The sequence below is a fragment of the Canis aureus genome, chromosome 29, assembly GCF_053574225.1.
Source record: "Canis aureus isolate CA01 chromosome 29, VMU_Caureus_v.1.0, whole genome shotgun sequence".
Classification (NCBI taxonomy): Eukaryota; Metazoa; Chordata; class Mammalia; order Carnivora; family Canidae; genus Canis; species Canis aureus.
This window is the reverse complement of record NC_135639.1, coordinates 9,588,943-9,603,613: the sequence shown is the minus strand read 5'-3', so window position 1 is coordinate 9,603,613 and position 14,671 is coordinate 9,588,943. Positions and strand designations below refer to the sequence as shown.

Below are 14,671 nucleotides of genomic sequence, written 5' to 3'. Positions count from 1 at the left end.
AATGTAAATGAAAAATGTACAGTTAACTGCATACAAAAGGAAATACAAATCTGAATGGCTCAAATTAAAATTTACTGTAGAAAAATTTAAATTAAATGCCATGTTCATCTTTCTAAAAAAAAAATATATATACCTCTTTTATAGTATGGATTATACCCTATAATAGGCATCATTTATATTACATATTAGAGCTTCCCATAATATATAACAAAATTGAGAAAATGTAGCACACAGACGAATACAAAGCCTTGATTTTAAGATTATTTATTTGAAAGAGAGAGCAAGAGAGCACCAGTGGGGGGTGGAGGGGGGGTGAGGCAGAGGGAGAAGCAGACTCCCCAATGAGCAGGGAGCCCGATGTGGGACTCAATCCCAGGGCCCCAAGATCATGACCTGAGCCAAAGGCAGACACCCAACCGAGCCACTCAGGTGTCCCTACAAAACCGTTTTTAAAAAGCCTCAATCAGGGTGCCTAGGTGGTTCAGTTGGTTAAGCATCTGACTCAAGCTCAGCCTATCTCTTGATCTCAGAGTTGAGTTCAAGCCCCATGCTGAGAGCGGGGGAAAAAAAAAGCCTCAATCATGCTTTGAGTCTAACTACAGAGCACCACCCTGGTGCCTCTCCTAGTTTCTGATTAGTATCTTCCCATGGTTAGTTGCCCCACAGGCTTCTCAAACACAACCTGGCCAACATAGAACTCATTTTCTGTCCCAAAATGCACAAATTCTTCGTCCTCTTGTGTTTCTTATCTCAGAGAAGGTCATCATGATCTACCCAATCATGTAAGCCAGAACCAAAAAAAAAAAAAAAAAATTCAATCTGGACCCATCCCTCCCCTCCATTTCCAACTTCCAAAGTCAAACACCAAATCTTCAACAACTCTATCTCTGAAGTGTCTGCTGTACCCTCACCATCCTCTTCCTACTAGTGTGGACTTCAAGTCCATCATACCTCGCTGGCTCTGCCTCAAGTCTCACCACTCTTTAGTAAAACCTCCCGCACACACCTGCCCTTGGCCAACATTCTAGTGGGAACCACTCCTCTACTCTTTTTAAAACATGTGGTTCAAATAAGTACCTTCCTCCACTGAAGCTCTTGGGTAGAACACATGATCCAACATGACCAGAGTTCTCCATCCCCCAGTCATCACAGTGGCTGGTTCAGGGATAAGAATAGATCTCAAGTTGGGCCAATCAGTACCTTCCTTGGGACTTCTTACTGAAATAAGAAGTGCACGTTATTTTTTGCTGAGATCACTTGTTGTGAGAACAACGTACCTTAAACTGACATCATTATCTCTGCCACCATGTGCCTGGTTCAGATTCGACCCTTACAAAGAAAGCAAGGTGGGAGACCACAAGCAAGAAACACTAATGGTATTTTCCTGAGATCTAGTGAAGCCAAAACTTCTTCATTACATATGCAAATAAATCCCTTCTTAAAATCAATTCAACTTCGGTTTTTTGTTGCCTATCAAATTCTAACACAACTAAATGGAATTCTCTAGTTACACTATCTAAAATCCTTCAATAATTCTTTATTACCACTAAGGTTAAAAGTCCAAGACTTTAAAGTCTACAAATTCTGGCCCCTTGATTATTTGATGGCACTACAAAACACCAAAAGTGAAGTAGAAAGATAAATGATAAACTAAAAAAAAATCTGCAACTTTTATCCCAAGGGCATAAGTCCTTATTATATAAACAGTGTCTAAGAAATGAATGAAAAAAAATCAATACTCCTAGAAAAACAAGCAAAACTATGACCACATGGTTCACAGAAGATAAAACTCAAATGGATTTTAAACATAAGAAAACATGCTCAATTTCATTTATAATAAAAGAAATGAAAATTAAAACCACACAAATTTCATTTGCATGTATATGGCAAAAATTCACAATTATAAAAATCTGAGTGACCAAGGCATTGGAGGAATAGGCATTCTCACAGATTGCTGGCTACAATCCCTGTGAAGAGGAACCCCTGTGGAGAGGAACTGACCCAGCAACCTGAAGCTTCTAACAAATACACAATGACAAAAATACAAACAATTCTATGCACAAGAGTACACCTACAATGCTTTATGAAAGGGTAAAAGACCAGAAATCACCAAATGGCCACCATTAAAGGTCAGACTAAAGAAACCATGCTAATACTTGGCAGCTAGAAAATGAAGATTTCCATATATTATTCTTGTGTAACCTCCAAGTATGCTATGTTCATATAATAAAGAAGGGGAATCATGTGCATGTATATGTACTGTAAAAACATACATAGATACATATACACACACCACACAGAAAGATCACACACAAGCACATATATTGTATAAACATTTGTTTCTATTTTCAGAAAGTGTCAATAGAAGAAAGCAAAATTAATTCTAAGATAAACGACCCAGTTTCTTTCAAAAATGCTATTAAAAACAAGAGGGAAATTTATTTTAAATTAAAAGATGTTTAGAAGAATATCAATAAAAAAAATAAAAAATAAAATGTGATGCATAGATCCTACATGAATCTTGATCCAAACAAACCAACTATAAAAAAAAAAAAAAAAAAAAAGACATTTTTGAGACAGCTAAAGAAAATCGAACATATACTGGGCATAAGATGATGTAATTACTGTTAAGTTTGCTGAGTGTGATTACGGTACCGTAGTTATATTTTTTAAACTTTTAAGCTTTGAATCTAGACATTTCTCCTTTTTAAAAAAAAAAAATACTATGCAATGAAACGCTGGGACACCTGCACCCCGATGTTTATAGCAGCAATGTCCACAACAGCCAAACTGTGGAAGGAGCCTCGGTGTCCATCGAAAGATGAATGGATAAAGAAGATGTGGTTTATGTATACAATGGAATATTACTCAGCCATTAGAAACAACAAATACCCACCATTTGCTTCAAAGTGGATGGAACTGGAGGGTATTATGTTGAGTGAAGTAAGTCAATCGGAGGAGGACAGTGTATGTTCTCATTCATTTGGGGAATATAAATAATAGTGAAAGGGAATATAGGGGAAGGGAGAAGAAATGTGTGGGAAATATCAGAAAGGGAGACAGAACATAAAGACTCCTAACTCTGGGAAATGAACTGGGGGTGGTGGAAGGGGAGGAAGGCGGGGGGGTGGGGGTGAGTGGGTGACGGGTACTGAGGGGGACACCTGACGGGATGAGCACTGGGTGTTATTCTGTATGTTGGTAAATTGAACACCAATAAAAATTATTTTATTAAAAAAAATACTGTTTATTATGTATTTGGATTACAAAAGTGCCCAGGTATCATTTTAAATAATCCTTTATCCCTCGTATTTTCTGTGAACTGGTTATTCTATCTAGAAGCTTATATAGGGGATCCCTGGGTGGCTCAGTGGTTTAATGCCTGCCTTCAGCTCAGGGTGTGATCCTGGAGTCCCAGGATCGAGTCCCATGTTGGGCTCCCTGTATGGAGCCTGCTTCTCCCTCTGCCTGTGTCTGTGTCTCTCATGAATAAATAAATAAATCTTAAAAAAAAAAAAATAGAAGCTTATATAGTTCAGGCTCTATTTCTTCACCAAGAGTATTCCATAGGTAGCATTTTATATTTCTTACATACACAGTCCTGTTGCCAAAAATGCCCTTCTCCCTTTTGGCCTGATAAACCTTTACTTATTCTTCAAGACTTGGCTCAGAAGTCACCTCCTTCAGAAAAAAACCTCTTTAACCTCCTGTCCTATACTAAGCTGGCTTCACCTACTTACTCTACTCCAATAGTCAACCCAAATGGCACTGGAAATGCCTATCCGTCTGTTGCCCCAATCAGGCTGTGAACACCATTAGCAATGGACTAGTCTGCAGGACTGGACGCCTGAAGCTTAAGCAGGCAAAGTTCCAGGAAACGAATCTTTACCCAGTAAACATACCAGATCGTGGCCTTGTGTTGTGGCCCAACCATTCATACCTGATAAGCAGGAAGCACAAAGCCAGGATTTCCAGGGTAATAGGAAAGAATAATGTTCAAAAGGAGTAAGACCCCCTGAGAATATCAAAGATTGCTTCTTACAGCTGGCAGACTCCTTACTGTCATCATCCACAACTGCATGTTTCAACAGGGAACTTAAGGAAGCACTTCCCAAACCAGAATGAGTATGCAAATTGCCCAGAGACCTAATTCCCAATGCAGATTTGGATTCAGCACCGTTGAAGTGGGATCCCATTCCAGGTGGATGCTGTTGGTCTGCAGACCACACTCATCTAGTAAGATTCTGACCTGAAAGTCAGCCCCCCTCAGGGAACATACAGCATTAACTCCTGTCTTACTAATCATCTCTTTTAAGCTAAAACAGTCTGTGTCATTAAAACAAACCCAAAATTTAATTCTTCTGCATCTGTTGGCATCTTTCTTTTAATATATCCCCCTGTGAGAAATATGCAATCTCTCATTCATTTAGATCTCTCCAGCTGGAAAATAGAGGCCCTCAGTAAATGCTTGTGAAGTGACAGTCTATATAATCTCAACATATTTGATTCTTTTCCACTGGTTTCTTAAGATATGTTCACTGGTCCATCTTTCCCATTTAATTATTAACTCTTCCCTCTGTACATGACACATGGTCTGCTCTGGCACAAAACCAGCACTCGGTAATATCTGCTGACTTAGCCTGATGACTGGACACAAACACGCTACACCAGGTTCTTAGAACCGTGAATAAGAATCTATCCTTTTTCTCTGAGGGACTTAAATGCTCACATGTAGGACTAGTTTTCACAAAAGTTTAGTCATGTATATTGAAAAGGATCATCAGCTCTATGTAACAAGAAAATAGTGAAAGAAAGTTCTATATTATGCTTCTTCACAGACAACCTCATCAAGATAGGAAAAAACGTTTCACAAAAGGTACCTCAGTCTTCCCACATTCATCGGGTGGATCCTGGTGTATGGCCATTTGATACTTGACATATAAAGAAAATGACTGGCTGAAGGACGACTTGAACTCTGGGTCCTCAAAGGAGACAGGGACTAACCTCACCTTCAGAGCAAGGAAAATACAAGCAAATGCTATTGAAACATCTCTCCCCGGTGATGTGCTTCTGAAGGTGAGGCTAGAGTAAGATCTCCGCAAATCCACTTCCAAAGCTCAGCACTGGAGTTTTTCAAGAAATGAATAAACCCTGGAACGTGCTGACTGGCACGGAGCCTAAAGTGCTAACTTTATACTACTACATATGAAAATGTTTAACTCGTAAGGGCCAGGACAATTTGTTTTTCTTTTGTTTTTTGCTCTTTCCCCCTCTGTGGTTCTCTGCACAGAATCAACATTGTTGCTCATGGTAGTGGGGCACTACTTCTGTCCCCTCTACTAGTATGAAGTGTTTTAAGATTTTTCCCCTTCCACATTTTTCTTGGGTAATCTGGTTTATAAAATTACAAGCATATGAGAACTTCTATTAAAATATTCTATTATCTTTAAAAAAATTCTACTAGCTTACTTTTCTAGTCCCACTCAGTTGTGTATAGGTAGTACATCAACAAAGTATAATTTGGCTTTTTTTTTTCTTAATAATTTGGCCCTTATGAACTCTGTCTACACATGACTTTTAAATGGAGATAAAGCATATTAACCATGTTGTGCAAAGCATGCCTGTCATAAAAATATAAAGGCTCTTTTGTTTTTTCCTCATAAATATTTTATCTTAGAGCTCTACTTATTAATTTTTAGAGAAATACATCTAGACATAATAACTTTAAATAAAGAAAATTCATTTTACGTGTTACTTCCACTTTGAAATTACATGTGACTAGCATTAATGTGTGTTAGGGAAAATCTGCACTTTCAGAATGCCTCTTACTCCATACTCCTATCATTTTGCAGATATGCTGCCAATTGAATATAAATACAAGGTACCACAAATAAATCAAGTTATAATACAATGGTATTAAATGGAGGGGAAAGTTCCATTTGCACAGAAAAATTACACTTGGCCTGCTGACCTGGCTCACAGTTGGTTTATCAGGTGGGTCCTTGTGAATAACCATCTGGTAACGTTTATAGACCTGGTAAGACTCCTGAAATGTGGCTTTGAACTGAGAACTTGGTGGAGATGATCTCACCACCCTCACCTTCAGAAGGAGTTAAAAAACAATGTTCATTAATTAATTTATTCCACAGAATATGCAATAGTTACTCTCACCCAAAAAGAAATCAAAAGTTTCCATATTAAAGCACAGACATATGATAATATTTTAACATTAAAAATCAACAAGATAGTAATATTTTTTTAAGTTATTTCTCCAACCTACAGACATATTAAAAAGGCAGAAAATCCTGTCTGAACTCTTAAGACAAAGACCTATGACTGAACTATGGAAGATGGACTCTATTGTAAAACAGCAGAATACTTCTGGCATTCAATACACAAACACAAATAAATACTCTTAATTCTAGGTACATTCAACTCACCTTCAGTAAATCAGTCAGAAAAAGTAAAAATGTGAATGTATTTTTAGACACTTTTCATGAATCACTGCTAACTCTAAACTTACAAATTTTTTTTATAAGTGTGAGAGACAACCCTCACAAAGTATTCCTATTTCATGGCAGAGTTAAGAACGAAGACTCTAAAGTTAGATTTCTTTTACTCAAATTTTCATGTCACCATCTTGGTCAAGCAAAGAAATTTACCTCCTTGTGCTCTAGTTTCCTCACACATAAAATGAGGATGAATTAACAACAGTTTATTACACAGTAATGGTGAACATTTAACATCAATTATTTATACTAACCAGCTAAAATGTTTTAGCAAAACAGAAGAGTAAAAGAAAAAATCAAATGCAATATAATAAAAATGCTAACTGGAAAATATTCATGTGTGCCATAAGAAGTCATTCTTTTGAAAAGACTGACATACAGTGGACAAAAAAAAAATCTCTGCCCATCTGAGGTATCGTTACATTAAAAAAGTAAAAGCTGCCCACTGTAGAACTGATATGGGAGATGGGCCTGGTGTCCTGAACACATGATTAGTTATGATCAAAAGACAAAGGACTCTTCATTACATAAAGTAGTGTATTCAATTCTCTTTACAATTTGAGAAAGAGAAAGTCAATACCAAAATCAGAGCAGCAAAAACAAAACAAAAAAACAAAATCTGAGCAGCTAGTCAAAGTTGTTAAGACTTATGTCCATGTCTGGTAATATATATGATCCCAAGGTTTAGACTGCATTAAGGTTAATTTTCAATATCAGGTCATTAGTGACACTTAGATAGTATTAAGCTATAAATTCAAACAATGACCAGTTACTAATGAGATATGAGAATAAAATCATTAGCATTAATGTTTCAGAAAAAAATGTATAAATACCAAATACTGAAGAATGTAGACTTAATCTGGAATATAAATAAAAATTAATAAGAATACTCTAAAAGTAATCATACTATGCCTACATCTTTGAAATAATTATTGAGAGGATTAAAATACTATACCATAGTACTATTTAGTTAATTGCTAATTGCTGGCTCACTTATGTTTTATCATTTGTTGCCTTAATCAAGATCAGAATATTGGAATGGATAAAATAGTGATTTGCCTAGTATTATGTGCTCTACTTCACAATGTAACCAAAACTGGCAAAAATGAAATTTTAAATAGTATATTTTGTCCCTTTAACTACTAAATTTCAATCAAGGGATACAAGAAACCAGAGTCCCTTAAACAGTAAGTAACATGCTAAAACTGGAATTAGTAGCCAAACCACCTAAAAGTATTTATTTTAAATCTTAAAAAGAAAAAAGTTTTTCTCAAATAGCAGTTAGCTTACTAACTACAAATACTTCTCCATCCCAGTTCACTTTAATTTCCCATTATTTAAACAGCAAAACATCAATTTATATAACCTCAAATGAAAATAAACAAGGTACCAACAACAACAACAAAATAAAACACCCTCCAAAGTACCTCTAACTTGTGTGATGCATTCTCTGGTAAAGATTCAAAAATTAAATCTTCAAGTGATTTGGGCTGGTTGGATTTATTAGCCTTTGGTTGGAACAAAGATGGCGGTTCACCTTGAGCCTGGAAACCTGCTAGTTCTCCAGCTGGGTTCTGATGCATGAGTTTTAACCTTTTCCTTTCTTTCCGGATTTCCTTTGCTTTCCGACATGGAGGCTTACTCAAATCTGCCCCTTTGCCTAAAAACAATTGCAAAATATTAGATCAATCACATTTGACTCTAGAAATTTTTTTTTCTTCAAAAATCTCAAAGGTTCTATACAATTAAGTCCAAAGAGTTTCAATAGTTAAGTCAGCTTTGTAGATAGAGGTTTCAGGAGATTCTGGTGTAGAGCTCTAAGTTAATCATAAAATTCTACCTCAGAAGCAGAAACTGTCAAAGAAAATAGTCACAGAAACTTTTCACACAGCTCCTACTCTGAAAATTAAAAAAAAAATTAATATTCATCCACTTCTTTGCCTTTAAAAGCTGGAAAAAAAAACTAAATATCTTCTACTTCAGGACACAGATATTTTCAGCGCATTCGTGAGAGATATTTCTCTCAAAACACTGGTGACATAAATACATGATTAGGAGTAAATGAGTACTAACCCCGGAAAACACTTTGGCAGGTTTTTCAATGAAAAAATGCCCTCACTTACTTTTAAATATTTGTGTCTATCTAACCAAAAGGACTCATTTGTTCAGTTCCAGTTAATAAGAGTTTAGTTTGAATTAAAAGAGAAAATATCAAACTTAAGGCCTTTAAGATATAAAAATTTTAACTTCAATAAACCACAAATTTTAGTGCATGCCCTTTCACCTAGTAAGCATCTTCAAGGACTTGATGCTAAGATCATTAAAAGCTACAGGCAAATAATGAACACAAATGAAAACTTCAAAATAATTTAAATGCCCAATAACAGAATTATTATATACTTTTTAAAACTAAGCAGAATATCAAATAGTCATTTGAAATTCTTAGAAGTTTTCAGAAATTTGTCATTACATAAGATTAGAAAGTAATTCCACTTATGTATAAATAGATACATGGAAAATATTCAGAAAAAAGCCTGGAAAGAAACATACCACTCTGCTAACAGTCATTTTACACAGGTTTAGAAAGTAGAGAAAGGACTTTTCTTGCTCTTTTTCTTGCAGTGTTCTCTTTTCTCCAAATTCTCTAATAATGAACATACTTTTGTAATTCTTTTAAGGTTATTAACAAAAAATGTTATTTTAATATCCTAAAACAGTATTTACAAATCACACGAAAGTCAGCAATATAAAGTTTTATAAGACTAACAAGTTCAATTTTATAGAAAAGAAAATCAAGACCCAGAGTACTGGAGTACCTGGGTGGCTCAGTGGTTGAGCATCTGCCTTTGGTTCAGGGAGTGATCCTGGAGTCCTAGTATCGAGTCCCACATCGGGCTCCCTGTGTGGGGCCTGCTTCTCCCTCTGCCTGTGCCTCTGCCTCTCTCTGTATCTCTCATGGATAAATAAATAAAATGTTTAGGGACACCTGGGTGGCTCAGCGGTTAAGCATCTGCCTTCAGTCCAGGGTGTGACCCTGGAGTCCTGGGATCGAGTCCCACATTGGGCTCCCTGCATAGAGCCTGCTACTCTCTGCTTTATGTCTCTGCCTCTCTCTCTTTGCTCTCTCATGAATAAATCTTTAAAAAAAATAAAATTAAAAAAAAAGAATATCTAATGGATCAAAGGATTTAAGCATTGAGCTCTGATCCATGGCTATTAGCATTAACAAAGAGAGGTACCCAGACATTATGTGTCTCAAAGCACATTTCCACCACCCATGAAGTAAACTTACCCACCTTCAAATAAACAGTTTTCAAATCTGATTAAGACTTCTCTCTCAGACACCTGGGTGGCTCAGTGGTTGAGCATCTGCCTTCAGCTCAGGGCATGATCCCGGGTCAGGGGATCGGGTCCCACATCGGGCTCCCTATGAGAAGCCTGCTTCTCCCTCTGCCTATGTCTCTGCCTCTCTGTCTCTCATGAATAAATAAAAATCTTAAAAAAAAAAAAAAAAAAGACCTCTCTCTCCCCCCGAAAAAGCAAAACAAAACAAAAACACCAAAAACAAAAACAAAACAATTTAATCTTGAATCTGATCTGATTTAGTCTTGAATTTCTAGATCCAACTATCAATTTACAGGCCAGTACAGGAATATGTTAAACTGCACTGCAGATGTAATCAAATAACCCAGAACAGCCAACCTAGTTTCTTCAACAAATAAAGTGCAAATAAAAAGTGGAAGCGATGGACAGAACCTACAGACCTACAGAAATTTTCTCTGTCAACCAACTGCAATATGCATCTATGTTTGGATCCTGATACAAATACTTAAATATTAGAAACTTAAACATGGAATATTCAGTAACATAAGGAATCTTACTTTGGTATAATAGTGGTACTGTGAATATGTATTTGAAAGTTTTTATTTATTTATTTTTTTTTAAGATTTATTTTAGAGAGAGTGTGCGCATGAGCTCACAGATGTGAGTGGGGAAAGAGGAAGAGGAAGAAAATCTTAAGCAGACTTCTTGCTGAGCATGAAGCCCAAAGCAGGGCTTGATCTCATAACCTAATGTGATCATGACCTGGCCCCAAATCACAAGTGGGATGCTTAACCGAGCTACACAGGCATCCCCAAAGTTATTATCTTTTAGAGATGCATTCTGACATATGGAACAATACAGTGTCTGGAATTTGTTTCAATACAGCATTGGAGGGGGCAACTGGATGATGAGTACAGATGAAACAACAGTTGCCCATAAGTCAGTAATAGTGTCACATGAGAGCAAGGTATGTGGAAGTTCATTCTGATACTGTCTACATTTCCAAAATTAAAAAATTTAAAACAAACTGTAAGTAATCTTATAACAATTAAAATAATAAAGAACTGACCCTATCACCCAAGAGAGTAAGCACTGAAAGAAATTATCTAAATCATATGGAACATTTTATTGGACTAGTCTTACTAATTAGAATGAAATCTCAGTTGGCATCCCTTTAAGTACCATAAAAGTACCATTAAAAAAAACTATTCAAGGGACGCCTGCGTGGCTCAGCAGTTGAGCATCTGCCTTCGGCTCAGGGAGTGATTCCGGAGTCCCAGGATCGAGTCCCACACATCCGGCTCTTTGCATGGAGCTGCTTCTCCCTCTGCCTGTGTCTCTGCCTCTCTCTGTCATGAATGAATAAGTAAAAGCTTAAAAAAAAAAACTATTCAAGCAAAATGCAAACAAAATTTTCTGTATGTTAACATGATTTAGATAAGAAAAACTAAAATGGTAATAAAAATGTCTCCTTTGGATCATTTTGTATAAACAAATTCAAGAACTGAAGCATAACTATCCAAACTGACATTTTATGAAATAATTTTTTTAAAAAAACCATACAAGAACAGCTGGGGAGCTCAATGGTTGAGCGTCTACTTCACCTCAGGGCATGATCCTGGGGTCCTGGGATCCAGTCCCACATCAGGTTCCCCACAGGGAGCCTGCTTCTCCATCTGCCTCTGCCTCTGCCTGTCTCTCTCATGAATAAATAAATAAAATCTAAAAAATAATTAAAAAATTAAAAATCAGGGGCAGCCCCAGTGACTCAGTGGTTTGGCGCCACCTTCAGCCCAGGGAGGGATCCTGGGGACCCAGGATCGAGTCTCGCGTCAGGCTCCCTGCATGGAGCCTGCTTCTCCCTCTGCCTGTGTCTCTGCCTCTCTCTCTCTTGTCTGTGTCTCTCATTAATAAATAAAATCTTGGGATCCCTGGGTGGCGCAGCGGTTTAGCGCCTGCCTTTGGCCCAGGGCGCGATCCTGGAGACCCGGGATCGAATCCCACGTCAGACTCCCAGTGCATGGAGCCTGCTTCTCCTTCTGCCTGTGTCTCTGCCTCTCTCTCTCTCTCTCTCTCTCTCTGTGACTATCATAAATAAATAGAAATTTAAAAATAAATAAATAAATAAAATCTTAAAAAAAAAAAATCAGACACTTAACCAAATGAGTCACCCAGGTGCCCCAATGTTGGATACATTTTTTAAAACCTAATTCTTTTATAAGTGGAAATGTAGGAAAAAAAATTTAGCTTTATTAAAGATGAAGCTAAACATCAAAATCTGGAAATTTTTAAACTAAAAATTCATTATGATTACAAAAAAATCTAATGATAAACTAAAGAACTTTACAATGTCTGTACTTTGAACATAATACCTAAGATTTACTTTGCCTCACTTCACACCAAAAATAAAAATGTCTAGCATTACATTTTTTCACAGATAAAAATTTGATCCTCAAACTTCCAGGGTCCTAAGGTAGTAAGAAGAAATGGAACTCTTTTAAAATACCTGTATTTAGGGATAACAAAACTATTATTTCAGGCTTTTTAAACATAACAGTTTTTAAAAGACATGATCTATCCATTTAAATTCAAGTAACAATAAATTCTAAAAATATGGATCTAAGATTTCACATAATTCGTGTTTTTAGCTGATAGGAGCCCAGGGGCTACAAAGTCTCAAGCACAAAGAAAATCACTTACCAGGACTCTAAAATGGCTGCAAAGCAAACTTGCCCTACCTGGTTTAGGAGCTGTGTGCACTTTAATTGGATGGGATGGTTCACCAGAGCCCAACTTCTCCTCTATATGTTGTGACTGAATTAATTCCTTAGATTCTTCTTTTTTGGGGCTTCTTCCTTTCTTCTTCTCTTCACTCTCAAAGCTCTCTTTGACGTCATCACTGAGTGTTTTAAGGTCACACTGTATATCCAATTTATTTATCAACCCAAAGTCACCTGCAACGGTGTCCTCCATGGTGGGCTCCATGGGCTCATCTACAAATCAGAAGAAATCAAAGTCCATCAGCCAGGCCATCTGACACAGAAACGATAAACATGGGGGGTGGGGGGAGTCCCCTTTTTTCCCCATGTGGGAGAGACTATGTGTTTGCATCAAATCCATTCTCCTGGCTTCCAAAGTAATAGACCTGTAGTTAAGACTGCAGTGCTCAAGCAGGGATGTGCACCACCAGTCCCTCTGCAGGTTTTAAGCAAGCCCCCACCAATGGAACATAACCAAATTGACATGTCCAATTAGGCCTTGCTTGTTTTTAAAGGAATTTTGTAACCCTGAACTTCCATTCTTTACCCTCCCCACTGGCTAGATTAGTAAAAACCAGAGTGACCTTGGAAATCACACGTTGAAGGAAGTCCCAGAAAGGATGGGGATGGGGTGGGGAACAGAGTTGCAAGCTAACATGGAGTACCCACGCTAGACTGTTCTATGAGGAAAGAAACAGACTTCTATCATTTTTTAGTCATTGCATTTTGATATCTTTTTGTTATAGCTGTTTACCCTGACACTTTTACATCACTCTTATGAATTAAGTTGTAGACATAAATAATTTAGAAGTCAAGCTCATCCTTCACAGTGACTGTGCAATCCTGTGTAAAGTGCACTGAAGCATCTGTTTCTCAGACATAATACCATTTTCCATTTACTTCACAAGGTACTGCGAGGATCAAGTAAGGTAAGAGTTGTCAAAGCACTGTGAAGACTAAAGTTCCAATAAACTCAAGACATCACAACATCTTTAAAACTGTCCTCCATCTTCTTCTGAGGCTGGACTTTCTTTCCCTGACAGACATTCCTTGTATCCTTGACTTTCTGGCTAGTGGTGACAGTCACAGAAGCACTAACAGCAATCCCCACCACCAGAGTAACAGTACAACCTGACTGTAGTTAAGGACCCATTCCCCTACTTAAGAAATAACCAAAAGTGAGAACCTTGGAAACCTACATCATTTTAAAGTAAAGAGCTTTTAGACCCCCAACTCATCTTACCCTCACAATTTCCTTTGGAAATTTCCCCTTTAGCCAGAAATTTCAACATTTTTTTCAAAACCTTCTTGTGAGATTTTGATGGCTGAAACTGTAAAGGTCGGCACCTAGGAAAGCAAAATAAATATTTAAAAAGTGAACTGAAACTAGAAGAAATAAAATGAATTCTGGACAGTATCTAGTACAGTGAGGCAAAACTCATGCCTAGGATTTCCAGTTAAAGACAAGGCTTGATATCGCCTCTAGTTCCACTCCAAACCTCACTACAACTACATTAAGGAATCAGAAAAAAAGAAAAAGACATAAATCCCTGAGAAAAATAGAATAGGGGAAATGTTGGATGCTAGACAGCACATTACAAGTGGTAACTGACAGCAGACCAAAGAATGTTGACTCCTGAGCCAACAGTGGAAAAAGCCAGAAAGATAACCAATTTTCTCTACATTCTCTCTCTACAAGTCTTAGGGATTGGTTGATACCTGATACCTCAGGAGATATGAGTGAAGGTGAGTCTAAAAATAGAAAGATCTCTTGAAATCTGTTTTCGAAGCAGTCAGATGTCTGAGGCCCTTCACCACTCTACCCAGATGACTCCCTACATGGCCCAGGGGAAAGCTGCACATTTAGGAAAGAGTAAAAAATAGGGCCTCCTACATAAGGAGGCAGGCACAGTGGAAAACAATTGAAATGTACCAGAAACAGGAAGCTTAAATTAAAATCTATGTACTGAACCGTGAGATCTCCAACCCATTTCCTAACCCAGCTGTAAACACCAGCACTTTCTCACCAGAATGTGATCAGACCTGAAGACCAGTCTGACCTCAGGAACTCCACAATGG

The 14,671-nt window shown here is 37.3% G+C and overlaps 1 protein-coding gene across 15 annotated transcripts in view; it reads right to left on the bottom strand.

The window, feature by feature from the left end:
* Positions 1 to 14,671, bottom strand: part of ATE1 (arginyltransferase 1) — a 165,388-nt gene that overhangs the window by 140,877 nt on the left and 9,840 nt on the right. For 8 of the 15 annotated variants that reach the window (XR_013367741.1, XM_077877381.1, XM_077877378.1 and 5 more), the window contains 4 exons: positions 13,836 to 13,939; positions 12,572 to 12,826; positions 7,937 to 8,169; positions 4,881 to 5,009 (listed from right to left, as the gene is read on the bottom strand). Coding sequence is in view for 14 of the 15 variants with exons in the window: in XM_077877381.1 (XP_077733507.1) it covers positions 4,881 to 5,009; positions 7,937 to 8,169; positions 12,572 to 12,826; positions 13,836 to 13,939 (721 nt within the window). In the remaining variant the exon portion in view is untranslated. Of the gene's footprint in view, positions 1 to 4,880; positions 5,010 to 5,971; positions 6,101 to 7,936; positions 8,170 to 12,571; positions 12,827 to 13,835; positions 13,940 to 14,671 lie in introns of all 15 variants that reach the window. The other 7 variants (XM_077877384.1, XM_077877386.1, XM_077877385.1 and 4 more) reach the window with 2 other exon arrangements.